The sequence below is a fragment of the Anolis carolinensis genome, chromosome 4 (genome assembly GCF_035594765.1).
Source record: "Anolis carolinensis isolate JA03-04 chromosome 4, rAnoCar3.1.pri, whole genome shotgun sequence".
Taxonomy (NCBI): domain Eukaryota; kingdom Metazoa; phylum Chordata; class Lepidosauria; order Squamata; family Dactyloidae; genus Anolis; species Anolis carolinensis.
The window spans coordinates 58,962,501-58,983,977 of record NC_085844.1 but is presented as its reverse complement, the minus strand read 5'-3'; the positions used below and the strand labels follow the sequence as shown (position 1 = coordinate 58,983,977).

The 21,477-nt window shown below is 38.2% G+C and overlaps 1 protein-coding gene across 4 annotated transcripts in view; it reads left to right on the top strand.

Moving 5' to 3' along the window:
- The window catches only part of myom1 (myomesin 1), an 88,002-nt gene extending 67,114 nt beyond the window's left edge, over positions 1-20,888 (top strand). For all 4 annotated transcript variants that reach the window (XM_008108701.3, XM_008108700.3, XM_062980471.1 and 1 more), the window contains 11 exons: positions 522-581; positions 760-827; positions 1,481-1,594; positions 4,301-4,388; positions 5,471-5,509; positions 5,604-5,709; positions 9,177-9,340; positions 9,790-9,826; positions 10,162-10,184; positions 12,722-12,777; positions 20,044-20,888. In XM_008108701.3, the coding sequence (XP_008106908.2) occupies positions 522-581; positions 760-827; positions 1,481-1,594; positions 4,301-4,388; positions 5,471-5,509; positions 5,604-5,709; positions 9,177-9,340; positions 9,790-9,826; positions 10,162-10,184; positions 12,722-12,777; positions 20,044-20,340 (1,052 nt within the window). In that variant the 3' untranslated portion in view covers positions 20,341-20,888. The remainder of the gene's footprint in view (positions 1-521; positions 582-759; positions 828-1,480; positions 1,595-4,300; positions 4,389-5,470; positions 5,510-5,603; positions 5,710-9,176; positions 9,341-9,789; positions 9,827-10,161; positions 10,185-12,721; positions 12,778-20,043) is intronic.
- The last annotated feature ends 589 nt before the right edge of the window (positions 20,889-21,477 follow it).

Here is a 21,477-nt window from a genome sequence, read left to right as displayed (position 1 = left end):
TGTAATTATGTAGCATTAAAGATCCAAAACTACCGTACTTTTCTGTCATCCCACTTCTCGTTCTGCTTTAAAAAATCTTTAGTGCATTTCGGGAAGTATATGTACATTATTATATGCATATAATGTGTCTGCAATTTCACTGAAATTATTTTTTTCAAATAGAATATATGGATATGCATCGATAGCACTCAAATCAGTAGATGATTTGTATGTAGAAACCTCATTGAAGTTTTCATCCTATAAAAGCTTATATGAGAATAAACCCCATTGAATTCAATGTACAGGAATCCCTTTGAGCCATGGATCCATCTTGCAAAATTACCATAGAAGAGTGGTAGTTTTGCAAGGCGTTCAGCTGCCTCTTGTGCTAGCTCTCGTGCTAGCTCACAACTCAAATCTTGGCTCACATCTCAAATTTAAAAAACCAATGGAGGACAGCTCATAACTCAAAAAACCACATAAGTAGGGATGCTCGTAAGTCAAGATTCCAATGTACATTGATCTGTTTTTTTAATCCATAGTGTTCCAAAAATTACAGAAAGAAGCAGAATTCCAGAGGCAAGAGTGGTTCAGGAAACAAGGTAACATCACACAAACAGGAGATTACTATATAAAATTGATTAGCTGGCTTAATTCAGCTGCATATATTTGGGATTTGGTAAAGCCTATTTAGCCAAACAATTGAGCATGAAAAAGTATTTTAATTCTATTTATGCATTAATTTCTGAGGGATATTATTTTACAAATCATTTCAAACAGGTCCACATTTTGTGGAGTATCTGGGATGGGAAGTTACTCCTGAATGCGATGTATTATTGAAATGCAAGGTAAGTAACAGCTGCATTTTGGAGGGCATATTATTACACAAGCAAAATTAAAACATACAAGTATCACTTACTTGTCAGATGTGTTGACAGAGTCAAAGATACTTCTTTGACCAAACCCACAGATTCCATACAAACATTCATTCATAGATAGATAGACAGATATGATACACACACACAAACACAACATTGGATTGATTCAGAACTTGGGAATAAAGTGAGGCAGGAAATACTCTCATAGCACCATAGAAAGATGCCTTATACTGCATCAGAGCACTTTTTCCCGGTTTTCAGGCACAATTATTTCCTAGCCATGTTTGGAGTTCTCTGTATTCCTTGTAGACATCCTATCCACATATTTACCATGCTCTGCTTCTAAAATCAGATGGCATTGGATACATTTAAGGAGGCATCTCTTTTAAAAGGACTATTAACACTTCACTGCAGTATCATAACTGTTGCCCATTGTGAAATGTGCTGTGGATCTTTCCCTTTAAAAGTATAGGATGCTTCTTAACTTGCCTCAAGAAGAAATGCTAAAATGGTCAAATGTCAAAATATATTTTTATGATTTTTTCTGGTCAAATAACAAAATCTAGTTTAATATTTTTTCTGACAAATACGAAAGTGATCTTATCCTTTTTTTTTCATTCCAGGTGGCTAATATTAAGAAAGAAACACACATTGTCTGGTATAAAGATGAAAGGGAGATAATGGTTGATGAAAAGCATGACTTCAAGGATGGTGTGTGTACTCTTTTGATAACAGAGGTTGGTGATCCTTTTTTCTGTTGATATGATAGAGTCCCTAAATGGAGAGAGTAGTCTCTTAGTCATGTTTTTACTCACTGTTTCCCACTTTTACGAGGGCCCTCCACCCCTGAACCCAGCAAATGTGGAAGACTTACTGTAATCTTTTAACAAATTTTAACATTTTCAAGTTTTAAAATGGGTTCTACAAGGCAATGGATACTCCACCTCAGACATCAGAAGAGTTGTATGGCCAAGAACAAGCCACAAGAGTAAAGACAAAGATCCACCCAGAGGAAAAGTGTTCTTACCATACATCAAGGGAACCACTGAGTGCATAGGGAAGCTGATGAAGAAACACAACCTACAAACTATCTGCAAGACCCACTATGATAATCCAACAAATACTACATTCAGCAAAGGACAAGAAGGGATCCTTTCACCTCTGCAGGAGTCGACTGTATACCATGTAGCTGTGGACAAGCCTGCATAGGGACCACCAAACACAGCATTGCCCAAACACAAATCAAGGAAAATGAAGCATCAGGCTAATTCAACCAGAGAAGTCAACCATAGCAGAGCACTTGATGAACCAACCTGCACATGGCATATTATTGGGGAACACAGAAATGCTAGACCACTTCAACAACTATCATGTCAGACTACACAGGGAAGCCATTGAAATCCACAAGCATGTGGACAATTTCAACAAAATGGAGAAAACCATGAAAATGAACAAAATTTAGCCACCAGTATTTAAAAAAACCTCTAAAATCAAAACAGTAAATAAAGAACAACACAGAAAAACAAGAGAATTCCAGACAAGAAACCATCAGGGCCAGCTAATCACCTTCCAACAAAGGATTCCCCCAGGCAGGAAGCAGCGAAGCTTTGAAGCTGAAAGGCTATGCAATGCTAATCAAGGTGATCAATTGCAACATTCACACTTGCCTCCAACAGACAAGAGTTCTTTCTCTCTCTCCCCCCCCCCCCCCCCGGACATTCCACAGATATATAAACCCCATTTGCCTAATTTCCAACAAACCTCACAACCTCTGAAAATGCCTGCCATAGATGTGGGTGAAACATAAAGAGAGAATGCTTCTGGAACATGGCCATACAGCCCGGAAAACTCATAGCAACCAAGTGATTCCAGTCATGAAAGTCTTCTACAACACATTGTTCAAGAGAGATTTGGCAATCCAACTTGTGCAATAATCATAGTTTTTTTAAAAAATTCCAAAATACATCCACAAACTAAATCTGGTAAATCTGATGAAAGTAATACAAAAATGCTAGAATAAAATGATATGGAGACAGTATATCTCAATACACTGTGAAAGTAAAAGGTGAGCAAAGAATGTTACTAAACAACTAGTGTGGAAATAATGGGAGACACTAACAAGAGGTGACAATGCTAATAAAAAGGCAGGAATAATTATCCAATGCATTGCAGGCTTAGCAGAAACGAAGGGATGGAGGAAGGGAATGAAGTTGAACAATGAACTCTTCACATAAGTGTCTGTAAGAAGGAAGTTAGTTACAGTCTGGCTATTCTCCCAGACTTCATTAATTCAGAAGCTGACTGCCATGAATAATTCCATTCTCATCAGCGTTAAAACGTTTCTACAGGGCTACCAGTTTATATGAGTTCCTAGTCCTTTGTCCCAGAGAGTTGACCTTCTGACTCTCTCATCCTGGGCAAAAGCTAAATGACAGGACAGTCACTTTAACCTTCAATCAACGATATGAGAATAAAGTCTTGAGCTCTGGCGTGGACTAGTCCATGAGGTCACAAAGAATCGGAAACAACTGTGAATGAAGAAGAAGAAGAAGAAGAAGAAGAAGAAGAAGAAGAAGAAGAAGAAGAAGTAGTAGTAGTAGAAGAAGAAGTGTGTGTGTCTATGTATTCATTCTTTTCTTAGGGTGTTTTGCTTTAGAACCTGAACTCACTTTTTTCTCTGTTGTATCTTTGAACCGCATTAAAGTCATTTCAGCTTTGAAAAAAATATTTGACCTGTTTCTTCTTCCTCACGATGCATGAAAGGCATGTCAATACCAGTGTGTGAGAAACAGAGACTTTTTGCCTTGGGCCTGGTAGAGAAGGTCCATAGGGTGATGGTAACAACATAGTCACACATCAGGATAACATAGTCTGGCTGTTATAGCTTCAAAATATAATTGTATTTTTGCTTATCATTGCTTCTTTTTAGGAAAGAAGGATGGGCTTGTTATAGAAAAACTTAATGACATTCTCTGGTCTTCAGGCTTGTCTATTTTGTGTTAACTTCTAGAAAAAAGGATGCAGTAATGACAACCATGTATGAAATACGACTATCTGTGGTTTTGTTCACTCACTTCAAACAAAATAAGGCCTTTGTAGGCATTTTTGGATCATCTGGCATGACTCTATGCTATTCTTAAATGAGAGGTTCTTCATTTCAATTGGGTTCACTGTTACCCACAGTTTCACATATCCACATTAATATATCCCCGGCAGATATTTGGGCGGGGTGAGGGGGTGGGCGGATAATATATTTTCTTGATAGCTTTTTGTGGTTATGAACTTTTTGTGATTAGACTAAGTCACTGATTAAGACATTATTAAAAATAATAATACATGAGTCCTAAGTATGGCAGAACAGCCATTTGTTCTCTTCCTTGAGCTTCTGTATTGTACATAGAATGTCTCAGCCTTCCTGCTAATTGTTGTTGCTTTCTTCACAGTTTTCTAAGAAAGATGCTGGCATATATGAAGTAATATTGAAAGATGATAGAGGAAAGGACAAAAGCATACTGAAACTTGTGGAAGGAGGTGAGTATTTCATGTTGTATAATATGCAGCACAGTGTTCTGAATGGTGGCTTGGAACTAAGACTCTTGAAATTGATTTGGCTTACAGCATAACTAAGTATACACATAACTGTGGTCTTCATCTCATAATGAATTAGTGATAAAACATAAAACTATACACAGTAGGATTCCAGCAGCTCTATAAATGGACTTCATATCAATTGCAAAATAGGAAATCTGTCTCTTAGAAAGAGTCCAAGTAACCTAAGCTATTTTGAACCCTTTGGTTGCTTAGTCTGCCATCCAAGAGATGTACCCCAGAAACCCTTGGGATATCATGGGGATGTTCAAATCCACATCTTAAATTTCAGCTGGCGAAGTATGCACACTCTGCAAAGCTGCAGGGGATTTTAGGACACTTAAATGACCAGTGCTATCACAGGGCAGTGTTGCTGTTTGTATTATAGTATGAACTACAGGAACAGAATCTGATTTAATTCGCCCATGTCCAACAAAATATGCCATTTCTATGCATTTTAGGGCTTCTAGTGCAGTCCTATGGTATTCCTGGGCTAGATGGAATTTCAGTAAGATTAGTTATTATCCAGTTTTGCAGATATGAGAGTCATACTTTATTTTGAACTTAGGCCAGTCTTGAAGAAGTCAACATTTCCAACTAATTTAATTACTGCATTTCTTCCATTCTAAAACACCCCTTCCCCCAATATACATGTCTCTAAAAATATGGTATACCTTAGAATCGTGTGTGCTTTTATAGGTATAGATTCCTTTTGATGTGTGTGTTGCAATCGAGGGTGTTTTACAATATAGTAATTAGGCAACAGAACATATGAGCTTTCCATGTCATATTCTCCTGATGAGGGGCAAGCCAAAGGAGTTAAAGTAGCATTTAAACAGGGAGAATGTGTGCAGATACTTGGAGAAAATCTGTAACATATTTAAGAGCAAGCTAGATTTCCTAACAGGAATCCATTTACAGGAACACTTCAGATTAACCAGGGAACTTCAGGGCATCATTCAGTCACAACTAGGCATGCCTGATCTGGGAACACTGAGTCTCAGTCTCTGGATTTGTTTCCACAGCTTTTGCAGATTTGATGATGGAAGTATGCAAAGTGATTGGTGAGTATTTAATTCCCTCTCCTGATGAATGACTCATTTGTACCACTCCATGAACGGCTGCAAAGAGACCACAAAAAATGTGTTGCATTTTCAGCTTTATCTGCAACAGAACTGAAAATTCAAAGTACAGAAGAGGGTATCAGATTATACTCCTTTGTGAACTACTACTTGGAAGATTTAAGAGTGAGCTGGTCGCACAAGTAAGTGGATGAACTCTTACTGATGACTGACATTTCATTTCACAGGAACATTCCATACCTGTTTAAATTTAGGATGTATCCATGCTCATGTATTTCACCAGGCTGGTTTGGGATCAACACGAACACATTCAATTCACTTGACATACATATTGTACACATTAAAAAGTGAGATACTAATGCAGAAACGGGGCCAAAGAGCCCAAATGCCAAGAAAGTGATCTGCACCGAGATAAAATAAAGTACAACACAATTGTTGACACCTTTATTCAAAAGTAATTCTTCTTTGGATTTATTCACAGCTCCATAAACTGCAATCTCAGATAATCCGACCTACATTAGGGCAATACCAATGCTTGTGTTCTAGCAAAAGCAGAAGTGCAATAGAGCTAAGGCTGACATATTTTTGTTAACAGAGATGAAACCATATACTTCCTTCTTGGATTTAATTCTTCCTTTAGAGCAGTGGTTCTCAACCTGGGGTCCCCATATGTTTTTGGCCTACAACTACCAGAAATCCCAGCCAGTTTACCAGCTCTTAGGATTTCTGGGAGTTGAAGGCCAAAAACATCTGGGGACCCCAGGTTTAGAGTCACTGCTTTAGAGGCTACCTGCAACCTTCACAGTAGCTTTGAGGACAGCAAAGGCATTTTCTCAAAGTAATGATATATTGAGAGCATTCCCTATATCCACAGTATTATGAGATAGTTTGATTTTGAATGGGCAATTAAGACTCATTAGCTCTATAAAAGGCATGCTCTTGGTAGAAATGAGAACTTCTAGAACTGGTTTGTCGATGTGAATGATTGCAACTGTCTGTATTTTCGCACACTCCTTGAAGATGTGTGGCGATGGAAAGCTTCATAGCTAGCACCAGAATTTCAAAATTCACCACTGGATAAAATACACATCTTTTCTGGAAATGAAGAATACCAATGTGGTTGGCATTTATTTAAAGCTCTTACCATTTAGGGCATGTCTGCCTATTAAGTTACTCATCTGATGCTGTTTATGACAATTTGTCATTGTTCACTTAACAATGTTACCAACCATGCAAGTCAAATTAAGAAGATAATGTACTTCTGAAAACAGTTCTTATTGTTAAGAGCATACCCAACTGTTGCCATCTTGATCAATAATTCAGAACTTTGTGACAACAGAAGTTTGACCAGGAAAACATGCCACAAAAGAAATGATCATTTCATCCAGTAGAGTCTTGCTTATCCAACATAAACAGGCCAGTAGAATATTGGATAAGTGAAAATGTTGGACAATATGGAGAAATTAAGGAAAAGCCTATTAAATATCAAATTACATTATTATTTTACAAATTAAGCACCAAAACATCATGTTTCATGGGGCCGGGCTGTGGCACAGGCTGTTTAGTAGCCAGCTGCAATAATTCACTATGACCAAGAGGTCATGAGTTTGAGGCCAGCCCGTGTCGGAGTGAACACCCGACAATTAAAATAAAAAATAGCCCTGCTCGTTGTTGACCTAAGCAAACTGAAAGACAGTTGCATCTGTCAAGTAGGAAAATTTAGGGACTGCTTATGCGGGGAGGCTAATTTAAGTGATTTACAACACCGGATTAGGAAGTACTCCATCAAAAAAAGGACGCGTCGTCACAGTGGATGATGAAGCAGCAGCTCCTCCTGTGGCCTGAATCAAGCATAGCCTCACAAAGCCAGAAGCTGGAAAGTTAAATAGCCTCTGTCTGTGTGTGTGTTGTTTGTCTAATGTCATTGAATATTTGCCATATATGTACATTGTGATTTGCCCTGAGTCCCCTTTGGGGTGAGAAGGGCAGAATATAAATACTGTAAATAAATAAATAACATGTTTTACAACAAATCGACAGAAAAGGCCATTCAGTACACAGTAACATTATATTGTGGTTCCTAAATATACAGTGTTTCCCCAGTTTCTGGAAGAGGCACTGCAGCCCTTTTCCATGTGAGCACAGCAGCGTGGAAAGGCATCTGCATCGGGGCCTAAGCCTCTGGTGGAACCCACTGCTGATATCATACCCTCCAAAATGTTCACAGAGGAAAGCTGGGGCATAACATAAGATTGTGGTCAAGATTTCAAAACCATTGAGATTGCAGTAGCTTGTTTTGCTTGAGCCTACTAGAAATGGCAAGAATCCACCTCTCTTTTCCTCTCCTCCTTCTGCACTGAGGTAATTGAACCCAGTTTACAGAAATTGAAGAGTAAGCAAAGGTCAAGAATTGAGAGTGGCTAAAATTATTAAAGAAAAAGAATTTTTGAGCTAAGAGAGGCAGGAAATGTTTGTTTTTGTCTGAGTCTACTGGGAAGTGCAAAATTACACTTATCCTCTCTTCCTGAAATAATTGAGTGCAAACTACTTTGGTGCCTTGAAATCATTTTTCAGCAACCGAAGTAAGCTGAGGACAAAGAGGAAAGTTGAAGGAGGAAAGAGAAACTGGGGCATTTTAAAAGCAATTAAAAATGGGGTGATAAGGAATTAATGGAGCCGCCGGTGGCGCAGTGGGTTAAACCGCTGAGCTGCTGAACTTGCTGACCGAAAGGTCAGCAGTTTGAATGTGAGGAGCAGGGTGAGCTCCCACTGTTAGCCCAGGCTTCTGGGTGAAAACATACAAATGTGAGTAGATCAATGGGTACCGCTCCAGTGGGAAGGTAACGGTGCTCCATGCAGTCATGCCGGCCACATGACCTTGGAGATGTCTACGGACAACACCAGCTCTTCGGCTTAGAAATGAAGATGAGCACCAACCCGCAGAGTTGGACACGACTACTTAATATCAGGGGAAAACCTTTACCTTTACTAAGGAATTAATAGGGAGTGTCCCTGCAAGATTGGGAGAGTTTAAGGGTGTGGAAAGATAACTTTTTCGCTTTTCCCTGAAGTTCTGATTAAAACGGTCTCCTCTGGAAAGCTATTCTTTTTAGTGGGGGAAAAACCTGTAAGCTTCCTGGCATACAAAGAAGGATTGAGAAAAAAACAAGGCTAGTCATGTTAATCTGTGGGAATGAAAAAGGAAAGGAGGAAACAGAGACTGTGATGCTGGAAGCCTTTGTGCATCCAACCGAGTTTTCCTTCGGCACTGTTGTCAGCACCACTGACATAAGCTAAAAGCTGTGATGATTAAAAGCTTTTATCATCACTTCTGTTTTAGTGCTCATCGTCCTGCAAAGACATTGTCTGTGTTGAAGTTCAGGTTTGACAGGTAGAACTGCTGTAGGCTTTGAAAAGCCTTTGAAGTAGTTTTGAGAAAACTCCTTTGAAGCATATAGCATTGTCTCTTGCTGAAAGAAAGGAGAAGTAGACCAGACATGGAGGGATGACTGTGTATATCTGATGCAGAAAAAAAATTGTCTGCATAGAGAAAAGGGGTATTAGAATCTCAACCTAAGCACAATTAAAGGGGAAGTGTCGCCCAAAGAATGTTTGCATTATCACAATATTGCTTTTTGTTTGTTTTCAGTGAAGTCAAAATTAAGTATACAGAGAGAGTTAAGACTGGTGTTACTGGTGAGCAAATCTGGCTGCAAATCAATGAGCCAACACCCAGCGATAAGGGGAAATACCTAATGGAACTCTTTGATGGTAAAACTGGACACACAAAGACTGTAGATCTTTCTGGTCAAGGTAAATACTAGTACACATTTTCTGTACATCTGTAGGTTGCATCTCTTAGCACAGAAATAAAATAAAGCTGTAATGAATTCTGGTAACTATTTATATTTCTGGTTCTGTGCTTTTTAACTTTACACCCATAAGTGCCTGGTGAAAACTATGCCAAACATTAAGCACATTTCCATTCCTCTTAACTTGCTAACTGGCATTATTTATAGTTAAAAAGTGACACCATAGCTAAGGATAAATTGCTATTCTAACCTTTCTTGAAATATATTACAAAATGAACTGTCTGCCACATGCAATTAGTAGACATGTTTTGCATTAGATAATTTGAGTTTCTTTCTTTTTATTACTTGTTCCAACATGTTCTAAATTTATCAACAACTAAATTAAATGATGATAACAGAAATTGACTTGGTAAAGACTTCGATTAATACACATCTGTTCTTCTTTTTAAGCATTTGATGAAGCCTTTGCTGAATTCCAGAGGTTGAAGTAAGTCACATTTAAAATAAATTTCCATTTAAATAAACTAAAATATTGCTTTAAAAGGTTTTTCCATAAATCTGTCTTGTATGTTATCTGCAAAAGCGGTGTGTCTAGCACCTTTTCTATTAAAATGAAAGGTAATTTCAGCATTCACTGTAACAATGAATACATTTGTGCTGAGATACAGAAAAATCGAATAGTTCTCGGATTCAAGTAAGCCATTCTGTAAATAAATGTTGTTCAGCTATTTAAAGCTGTGCTCACGTTGAGTAACTGTTTTATGTCACCATGCCTTAAAATAAAATTATACTGAGCTTTCCTTTTGTCTTTTTCAATTACAGAGCACTCGCTATTGCAGAGAAAAGTAAGTGATGTGTCTTTTCTTTTTTTGGTTTGTATCAAATGCTCCTCATTTTCCTGAACGTTAGAAAGACCACTATTTCTTCCTCCTCCTCTTCTTCTAGAGATATTTCTGTGTCACTTTTCATTTGCAGAAAGCCAGAAGCAGATTGCAAGTTATACAATGGTTTTCTGCTCTAAAGCACATACTTTGTGCAGGTTGATGTGCAAAGGAGCAGGCAGGTATTCAGACAGACTGAGCTTAGTCTTGAAGGCACTGCAAGAGCAACAATAGCCCTGTGGAGACTGTTTCTTGTCAGGCAGCTGCAAGAGGTTCAGATTACAAAATGGTCCATCCCAGCAGATAGACATGACCTACATTCCCTGTCAGCATTGGTTGCTCTTTAATCATCATTCATTGGTATGTGGATGCCACAAAGTGAAACAGCATGTGGCACTTCCATAGCATTTTCACTATGCTCACAGAAGGTGTGAAAGTATAACAAAGCAATTCTTCTTTTGACAAGATTTATATACTTATTTCAGAGATATTTACCCCCACTGCCTTCAATGATTTCTTCTGTCAGTTTGCCAATGTAATTAGAGCAAAAGACAGAACTGCACACTACAATAAAACCTATGATCTCAGACGCAGAATTCCACTTGTTTCAAGTTCTCCCTATTCTTAAGTCTTCCTAAATGTCTAAAAAAACCCTTTTAGTCATGTATAAGTGTCAGTGTTGCACATTCTCCCACCCCTACCACACACAGCCAATGAAGGAGGACTATAATTCAGGGATAGATGTGTGGTTTCAGCGCAAAAAAAGTTCCAAATTTAATCCCTGCCATTTCCACATACAGCTGGGAAAGACTCCTGTCTGAAGCCTGAGTTCCTATGAGTCATTGCAGACCAATGATAGGAAACTGAATTCCCACCTACTCCAGAGTCAACCAGTCATCCAATCACATAGCCAAATGACACCTCCTCTGATGTCATAGACAGTAGAGTCTCGCTTATCCAACCTTTGCTCATCCAATGTTCTGTATAATCCAACGCAGTCTGCCTCCCACCTGGATTCATAGCTGTTTCTCTAGGCAGCAACGCACAACGGGCCAACACACCCAACTACAACAAAAGTGCATCCATGCTCCCAAACAAGTGGCAGATTTGTTGTAAAACATGATGCTTTGGTGCTTAATTTGTAAAATCATAACATAATTTGACGTTTAATATGCGTTTCCTTAATCCCTCCTTATTATCCAACATTTTCGCTTATCCAACGTTCTGCCACCTGTTTATATTGGACAAGCGAGACTCTACTGTACCTCGTCCCATACCCATTTCCAGTAACCCCATGAATTCCTAAGTTTTGTATCTCTTCAGGTATTCTGCAGCCCCCAAATAAGATGTACACATAGGATATCATGTAGAGGGGCTCTTTTCAACCTTGTTTGTCTTCCTACCTGAGAAGAGTGAATCTTGCTATGATTCTTGCTCATTGATTGAAGATAGCTTTCTCCAGCTGACTTTCTGAAGAAAGGGAATGAGTGGGAAGATGAGGGAAAGGATGAAATGGACAAGCTGGCCCATTAGGCCCCTATAACCCTATGGCTAATTCCTTTCATTCCTAGAAGTGGGGGAATACATGGGCTTTGGATTAGAGAAAGACCCTCCATGGTCTGGTTGCAGAGACCATCTGGGGTCAGAATTGGCTGGTGAGCCAGAGGTTGTGCTTTCCTGGTGTTGATGGGGGACATTCTCTCTAGCTGATTTAGTATAAGATAGTTGTCAAAGGCTTTCGTGGCCTGAATCATTGGGTTGCTGTGGGTCTTTCGGGCTGTATGACCATGTTCCAGAAGCTTCAGAAACATCAGGAGAGAAAGCTTCTGGAACATGGCCCTGCAGCCCCAAAAGACCCACAGCAACCTATAAGGTAGTTTCCACTGATTCGTACTGTAGTTTAGAAGACATATAAGATTGCAAGAGAAGGACATACTGGCTGGTTAATCCCAGGTACACAAATCATATCTATGATTGTTACATGATGAGTCTACACATAGGGTAATCCAATTGTTGATTCAATGGCTCTGCTCTAACTGGAATCAAGAATTAGATTGAGGCCACTGTCTTATGATAAGAGGGGAGAGATAAGGCAAGACCTTTTTGTCAAAATATGCAGTTCTCCCAAATGGAGGCCAGTGGTGGATTACATTTCTGTCAACAACAGCCTTAATGGATCTAGCCTTTACTTTTCACATTGCCAGCTATGACATTTCGAAGCTTAGGAGCAGAATCTTGTTCTCATTTGTGGCCTTGTGAAGCATATTTGTATATTTTGCATTAGTACTTGCCAGTCAAATAATCTGTATTAATGTGACATTCAGAACAAATCTGACATGACTTTCACTTCAAGCAGAGTGGCTAGGAATACTGGAAATCATTCTCAGTTTGCATGCATCACTGGCAGTTTGCACAAAAATGACATAAACGAGGCCGAGGGAAATAAAATCTGGGACAGAGCTTACTTTAAAGACAATAAAGAAAAAAAATATTTTTTCCAGATCGTGCTCGGGTGCTGGGAGGTCTGCCTGATGTTGTTACCATCCAGGAAGGCAAGGTACAGTAAATTGTTTAAATCATTTACAAAGGCAAATCTACATCCTTCTCATTTTCAAGGAAAGAGAGAGAGCGCTATTGATTCAGAATTACTCAAAGGTTTTGGCTTTTATTTAAAAAGATAGTACTGCTTATTCATATTCAGAGTGAATACACAAGCTGGCACAACATATTTGGGGCACATTCACTGATGTGAGTAAGAAAAACAGAAAAATGACAGCCAAGATTTCAATCTACAGTCCAGTTCAGAGCTCAGTGAGTTTGAGCTCACTGATATTCATTGAACCCCACTATACTTACCTTTGGTTTAACATTTACAGGTCAGTTCCATGGACAAGCTGTCAATAACTGCACAAAACCTTTGATTACATTAATCTGCATTTTACTCAACCAATCAAACAGACATATAGATTTTCCTATATCTTTTCCAAGCTGAACATACTTCCAAGCATTGGCAATCCCTTCTCTCCCACAACCTTGGGTACCATTGTGCGTTCTAAAAGTCAGCTCCAGATGCTTAGAAAATGGCTTCTGGAGCAAGGTTATTGTTGTTGCTGCTGCTGCTGTTTTATGGTGGTGCCACTTTCTTTTGTGGTTTATAGTTTCCTTTCTGCAGAAAGAGAAAGAAAAGAAAGTGCCAGTCCAACTGGGATTGAATACTGAAATACAACATTGGTTCATGGTGTGAAACTATAGTCTAAGTCAGCACAAATCTATATATCTTGGTTTTTGGATGGTAAACCACTGAAAATTAAGGTCCCACATTATTGCATGCCAGAATGAACAAGGTAAAGGTCTCACACCATAATGGAGTTAAAATAATTGCAGAGAAAGGGTTTCTTGTTATTCACACACATGCCAAAACTATTGACACCAGAATTTGGTCCAGATGGTGTTACAATATCAGATAATCTCTTGTTAAATAATACCTATGTATTGGAACAGATATTGTGGTGTTTCTGTTTCATTTAATTCCCCCTCAAAAATAGATTAAAAATTATAAGCATGGCATATGCAAAATTCTGCATTTAAATAATTAATTTAGATTTTCTGCCAAAAATATGCAACTGTTTATCCTCTTATTGTCCATCACATTTTGGAACAATTTAGAGAAAACAAGAAATTGTTTAGTACTTTCTAAATACTATTTAACTGATAATAAAAAGGACAGTAAAATGCATGGGTACAAAACTCTGCGATTTCATTAGCAGACGTATCCAACTGAGTAATTTATTGTGAATCAGCTGATCCTCAAAAGACATAGCAACTACCTCCAATATATACACTAGAGTCTCAGTTAACCAGCATCCATGGGGATTAGTAATGGATTTATTATTATTATTATTATTATTATTATTATTATTATTATTATTATTATTATTATTATTTTAACCTACCTATTACATTCTACTTCAGAACGAAAGCAAAAACAAACGTACTGAAAACATTTTTGCCTGCATTAACATAGATACAAAATTATACATGCTAACAAAAAAACTCAAAGACCTTTCTACGAATCTCGCACTCTTTGTTGATGTGTATCTTGCTTGTATTGCTCTACTCCCTTTAGGAGTATATAAACGCACTTCTACTTTTAGTAACACTCATCTACCATAATTAATACACCCTACAATTGACATTTGTCCCAAGAATGTTGTGAAGAAGGTATAAACAAGTCCAAATACTTCTTGAAATTCGTCAAAAATTTCTCCTTAAACAGTATAGTCAGTTTGTCCATCTCAGCTAGTTCACAGATACCTTCGTCATCCATTCTTTTATTGTAGGAATTACTGGCTCCTTCCATCTCTGAGCTGAGTGTATAATTAGAATTCCTCTCATAATAGTCTTGGCTTTGTATAAAACAATTGGTATTGCTGGAATTAATGTCATGTTGCGCATATGCATTATAAACCAAGTTGTTTCGTGCATGACTATTAGAAGTTTCAAGGAGAATTTTCATCAAGAAAAATCCATGTGGAGGGAGGAGTTCAAAGCCCTTCCCTAGGACTGTAGGTCTGATCTGTTCCTGATCCTCTGATCCGCAGCTGCTTTTAAGATTGAAACAAATGCCCATGGACATGATAACTGACTTCCTGCATCACACCTAGCTAGAGTTTCACAACTTCATTGAGAATGGCTCTGGAGCAGAACAAGCAGTGCTCTCATTCTGCACAGCCTGACAGATATGTCACAGGCAGCTGCCTTTCTCTTTATTCCTTCTGCATTGTATAATTTCACAATGGTACTTGACTTTGCTATCTTTCAAAATATATATATATTTAAATGCAAAATAAAATACATAAATGAACTTTTTAGACTTATAAAACTACCAAACTTACACAACTACATACTGTCCACTACAATTAAACTAAAACCAATTGAGTAATTGAAAAGCAGAAAAAACAGAGCAAAGAAATATACACAGACAAAGAATTCCAGACCTCCTACTCTCTTACGGATGGTTATCCCTTTTTAGGGTGCATCTACATTGTAGAACTGATACAGTTTGACACCATTAACTGCCATGGCTCAGTGCTATGGAATCTAGGGATTTGTAGTTTGGTGGGAACTGCCATGATTCCATAGCATGGAGCCATGGCAATTAAAGTAGTATTGAACTACATTAATTCTATAGTATAGATACACCCACAGTCTATTCGCTTTAAGCGATAATTTAATCACACCACTACTTTAGGCAACACTTTACTAATTCATGAAACCAACAGTTGCTAAATGCTCCCATTGTTGTTGTGAAAAGGTAATGAATAGATTTCCAATCTTTCTTAAAGTTAGTCAAATATTTCTCCATAATCAGCAAACCAATGTGTCTATCTTGGCTAGTTCACGGAACTCCATCAATGTTCTTGTGTTGGGATAACTGGTTCCTTCCATCTCTGAGCGTATACAGTTCTGTGACTTTCCTTTGTTTCCATTATGTTGGCACTTACATAATGAAACAAGGTGCTTGGAACATCATGACTGGATAATAATAATTAAGTAAAGCCTTGCTCCTGGCATTTAAAACTATACACAGTGAGTTTTGTGCCATTAGAAAATTGAAAACACATTTTCCTGGCCAGTGGAGGAGGGGGAGGTTTTTTGTGTGTCAGGAGCGACTTGAGAAACTGCAAGTCGCTTCTGATGTGAGAGAATTGGCCGTCTGCAAGGACGTTGCCCAGGAGATGCCCAGATGTTTTGATGTTTTTACCATCCTTGTGGGAGGCTTCTCTCATGTCCTCGCATGGAGCTGGAGCTAATAGAGGGAGCTCATCCGCGCTCTCCCTGGGTTGGATTTGAACCGGCAACCTTCAAGTCAACAACCCAAACCTCAAGTCATCAGTCCTGCCTGCACAAGGGTTTAATCCACTGCACCACCGGGAGAGGTAAAAACAGACTAAAATGCTGCATTTTCCTAATTTCAAGTATGCTATAAAGCACAGATGTCAAACACAAGGTACGTGGGCCAAATCAAGGCCTCCATTTCATTTTATGTGGCCCTCCAGGTGCTGGACTACAACTCCTGTATTCTTCAACATTAGACATCATGACTAGAATTGATGGGAGTTTTGATACAATAACATCTGGAAGACTGCAGTTTGTTCTCTTTAGTCAGGATAGTGGGGTTTGAATTTCAATGCAAGTCTTGTGGATATGATGTCTGACTTTAAAATTCCCTTTAACTATTCCCCAACTTCAGAGCCTCAATTGCTGTTGAGTTCAAATGCCTATTATCCCCAGTCTACATGGCGGATAATCAGAAGTGAAGGCAGTTGTCATTCAATAATATCCAGAGACCCGAACTGAGTAAAATCTAAAGAGCACTGATCACGATGTAAAAAAAGTTATAGATGGCCCACTGTTTCATTAATTCTCTGTCCATGGAGTCAATGACTCTTTGAAGGCCACCATAAGAATGATGAAAATAAGTTTGACACCCCTGCTATAAAACATTTTTACGAACATTAATAGTCACTGACACGTAATTTAACAATACATATGTTAAAATAATATTTAGTCTATATATTTAGCGTATCATTTCAATGATTTTATTGCCAGTTTGTAAAGCATTTTTGTTTATTGGGACATCATGTCAGAGACAGTTTTTCCCATGATAGGTTGTGTCCCAAAGACAAAAGTCTGGTTTTTTTTTTGTTTTTTTTTGCAGAATGATTATTTCACAGAATTTTTCAGTTTGACATGCCTGCCATACATATTAACAAGCTTTCCCGGAATAAATAGAGCCAGGAGGAAATGACTTTCAACAGGACACTGATATGGGGTTTTAATCTGGAAAAGCATTCTATAGATGCTCTTTCTTCAAAATAAAAGTAGCCATGTTACACAAATATTTGTTTAAACTGCACCCTTGGAATTTGCACTGCTTTAGTCTTGACCTAGCTGGTTGTTTATATCCGTATATTATTTTCTTTTATCTAAATGGGTCTTTTGCAATGGAAAATGGCTTTGGAAACTCCCAGGTTGACAAGCCACTGAACTTTTGTTGGGCACTGGAAACTCATCAGGGTCTGTTTCCTGAGGTTCCTGATGAGTACTTCAATTCTGGAACAGGCTAGAGATATGACAACAGGTAGTACCTGATGGCCCTTGTGGTCACTTCCAACATTATGTTTCTGTGATCCTAAATACGCCAATGACCCTTATTCCTATCCATATTTTTCTTTATTGTTTACTAATGCTTTAAATACTATGTTGTGGGACTGCACACCTTCCTCTTCTGCAGGCCCTACTACATAGCTGTGTGCCAAAAAATGTATCTACCCCTTCACTTGGGGTTCATCTACACCAGGCATGGGCAAACTTCGGCACTACAGGTGTTTTAGACTTCGACTCCCACAATTCCTAACAGCCTACCGACTGTTAGGAATTGTGGAAGTTAAAGTCCAAAAATACCTGGAGGGCCCAAGTTTGCCCATGCCTGAGTTACACTATTGAATTAATGCCTTTTGACAGCACTTTAACTGCCATGGTTCAATGCTATGGAGTCTTGGGAGTTATTAGAATAGCTTCATACTGCATCACATCAACAGTATATACCCAGCCTCTGGTTTTCATATTAGTTTCTATGCATATTAAAGCCGTTTCCTACACAGAAAATGCTGTAATCGAAGAGATATTCTACACAAAATGCACATGTGGTTGATTTGTAGTGAAACAGAATTTTGTGTAGTATGTCCCGAATTGAATATCCTTCGAAAACTGGTTTTTGAAGACTTTCTCATAGCAGGAAGAAAGTTGGTCATATTACCCATTGCTTCTTTAAAGAAGAAAATTAGTGAAGCCCCCCCATCCCCAAAGCTATGGCTGTATGTTCCTCCCTTTTAACCAATTAGAGTCCACACACATCTTTGTATCATTGCAAAAACAGTAGCACTCTGGTATTATCAGTGGTTTGTCACTGAACAGACATCCTGTAGCTTGAGGCCAAGTGGTGAGAATGGCTGGAACCATTTTAGTGCATTAGCAACACTAACAGTGTGCGTCAACATCAGGAGGAAACAGGCCCCAAGTGCTGACATCATGAAGATGGTAAGTCATGGAGAAGTAGGAATGTTTCCCAGTTTCTCTTGCAACCACCACATGATCTTGAAAATGTGTGATAGTTACATGTAACACAACAACATAATTCTGTCTCAATGAGGAAAAGCAGCCATCCTTGTTGCCTGATTTTATAATGACAGCGGAATGAATCTGGGATGAAGATGCAGGATCTGTAAAATCTCAACAAAGTTGAGTTGAGATGTCTATCATCTTACTGATCTACTTATAAATTTGCAGGTGGCATTTGCCTGACCACCACTGGAGACAGACTGGACCAACCATAGTTTCATCCACCCTTTCAATATACAAAGCAGATTCAGACATAATAATCAAAGCTTAATAAATCTTGGAATATTCTACCATAACACATTAATAATAATAATAATAATAATAATAATAATAATAATAATAATAATAATAATAATAATAATTTTATTCTTATATCCCGCCCCATCTCCCCGGAGGGACTCGGGGCGGCTTACATGGGGCCATGCCCAGACACAACACATTCCCGCTCACCCTTTATTATTTTCTTCAGAAAGACTGAAGTCTTTCTGTCCTTGTTAGTTTAAATTAGTTTCCTGTTACGTATTTACAAATTGAACTACTATGGATTAAATAACAGTTTACTAACTAGGATATGGACCCATGATCAGATAGTTTCAGATTTAATGGGAACATTAACAAATTATTATATAAACAAGAAAGCCTCCTAGAGCATGAGCTGTAAGGGAGGTAAGATTATGAAGAACGACTGTCTCCAGGGTTTATCTGAACTATCCCACCATCTTAACTATGTTGGCGCACAGGTTCTTGTCTGGCATGCAGACCTATTCCTCTAAAGTACTATTTGCTAAGAAAGATGCAGATTCTAAATCTTTGTGGCTGAGGAGTAACTTGTCTTCTGTTGAATTCCATTTCTCTTGTCATTCTTGTTCTTCAGAGAGATAAAACAAGCCCCATCTAGTCTTACTTCCCTTTCTTCAAGAATTGAGGATTCTTATTTGTCTTGCCTTAATCTTTCAGTATTTTTCCTGCCTTTCATTATCTTGAAAATATCTATTTATGGAAAACTACCAGAAATTATCTGTTGTACTTTGCCTTGTCCGACCCCTCTTCTTGTTTATGGCATCAGATAAAGCAAAAGACAGGGCACAGGACACATTCATATCTCATAGGTCTTATTGTGAACTAGTAGCTGGACAAATGTGTTTCTTAGAGGTGTTTTAAGTGTGTTGTTTTAGAAGTTGTTCATCTAAAAGAAATGAAAAATCAGATGACAGTGTTAATACAATTGAAGTTTGAATGCCAGGCTTTGTCAGCTGGATTTTTTTTGCATAGTTTGCATAATTTAAGAGGACAGAATAATGGGGTTGGGGAACATTCCAATATACAGCACTATTCTAGGTCTAGTGGAGGGGGATGCAGTTAAAAATACATTCATTCTGTGCGCAAATTAATATTTCTGAATTCAAAACAGCCATACGTAAATTTTGCTCAAAATAAGTCCCAAATTGCAAACGTTTTCGAATACTTTCTTGCAGTGGGAAGAAAATTACTTGAATTATTTATTGTTACTTTTGAAACTTAGTGAAGAATTATATCACTATTATAGAAGAATAGTGAAAACAATATATTCCATTAGCTTAGGTGTGTCAGGGATTTAGTCATAGTTTCTATTTATGAATTCTTTCTGTGTTTTCTGCAGGCACTTAATCTGACTTGCCTTGTCTGGGGAAATCCAGTGCCAGAGGTTTCATGGCTGAAGAACGAAAAGCACCTAACTGGAGATGACCATATCATCCTGAAATTTGAATCAGGAAAAGTAGCCTGTTTCACCATCACTTGTGTCAATACGGTGGATTCAGGAAGATACAGCCTGGTAGTGAAAAATCAGTATGGTACAGAGACAAGTGATTTCACTGTCAGCGTGTTCATACCTGAGGAAGGGTTTGAGATCCCTCAGCCAGAAGTTAGTAAAGGAGATAAGAAAAAGAAAGCATGAAGCTGAACCTAAGGAGGACAAACTTTGGTGAGAGCTAGAATTCTAAGTGCTTTAATCATGTTTGTGTAAACTGTTTAGCCTGTACATTGGAGATAGATTGGGATCTTTATACTCACCCATTCGAAGCATGATGACTTATTTATACCAGGCAAATGAAGTCATCATCCTGCACTTCGTGATACAGATTGTAATCAGCTTTCCATCTTAAATGGAACACAATTGCTTAGTGGGTGCATATGGCAATAAGGGAATGGATAGTTTGTTCTGGAATTCATAAGTCAAAGCATATGTAATTAGTGAGGGGAGTGAAAAGATAGTAATAACTGGATATGTAATAACTGGATAGATCACAACTGGTTTACTGGAGATTCTTTTCTCACCAAGAGTTTAGATTTGCTCGTATTAGTAATCTAATATCACTTGAGTGTACTGTAGGGTAATGCTGTTAAAATGAACAAATGTATGTGTTGTGATGGAATTAATAGGCACTAATGTCATTGAACCCTCCTCAGTGTTCCCAAGTGAATAAATGAAACACTTTTATTTCATCTCGTTTTTGTGTTTTGTTCACTTATTCTCTCTTGCCTATTTATCATTCCTTTCCTCACATACCTCATTTTTAAAATGCATTTTGGCTATCACATTCTTCCACGAGGTTTCCTTGTTTTACTCTCAAAACCCACAACATGCTGACATTTTCATGCATTCTCCATTATCCTCTGCCAGTCTGTGCTACAAAAGCTATTTAATAATTCCACCCCCTTTAAGCTTGTTAAAAACTTCTGAGTTGAACAGAAGGCCTCTTATTCATTGCCAAAGAAATCCTTAGGTACTGGCCTTTCTTTTCAACAGCCTTTTTTCAAGGCTTTTAGGACGAGGGGTGAGGGGAAGGGTGGCTTTCAGCTGGTGCAAATGGGATGCCTAGAGCCAGCCATTGAGCTGACGGATGAGAACATCTCAAGGTATAACTATCTGTTCAATATAATATCCTAGACTTCCTATTAACATTATAATAACTTAGAATTAAACTAAATTAGGTATACTTTAAACAGGAATTTGTTCACGTCATAAGTATAAGAGTATACCCTTTATCAACAAACAAACAAGACAGGTCAGACTTAAGTTTTACCATTTCTA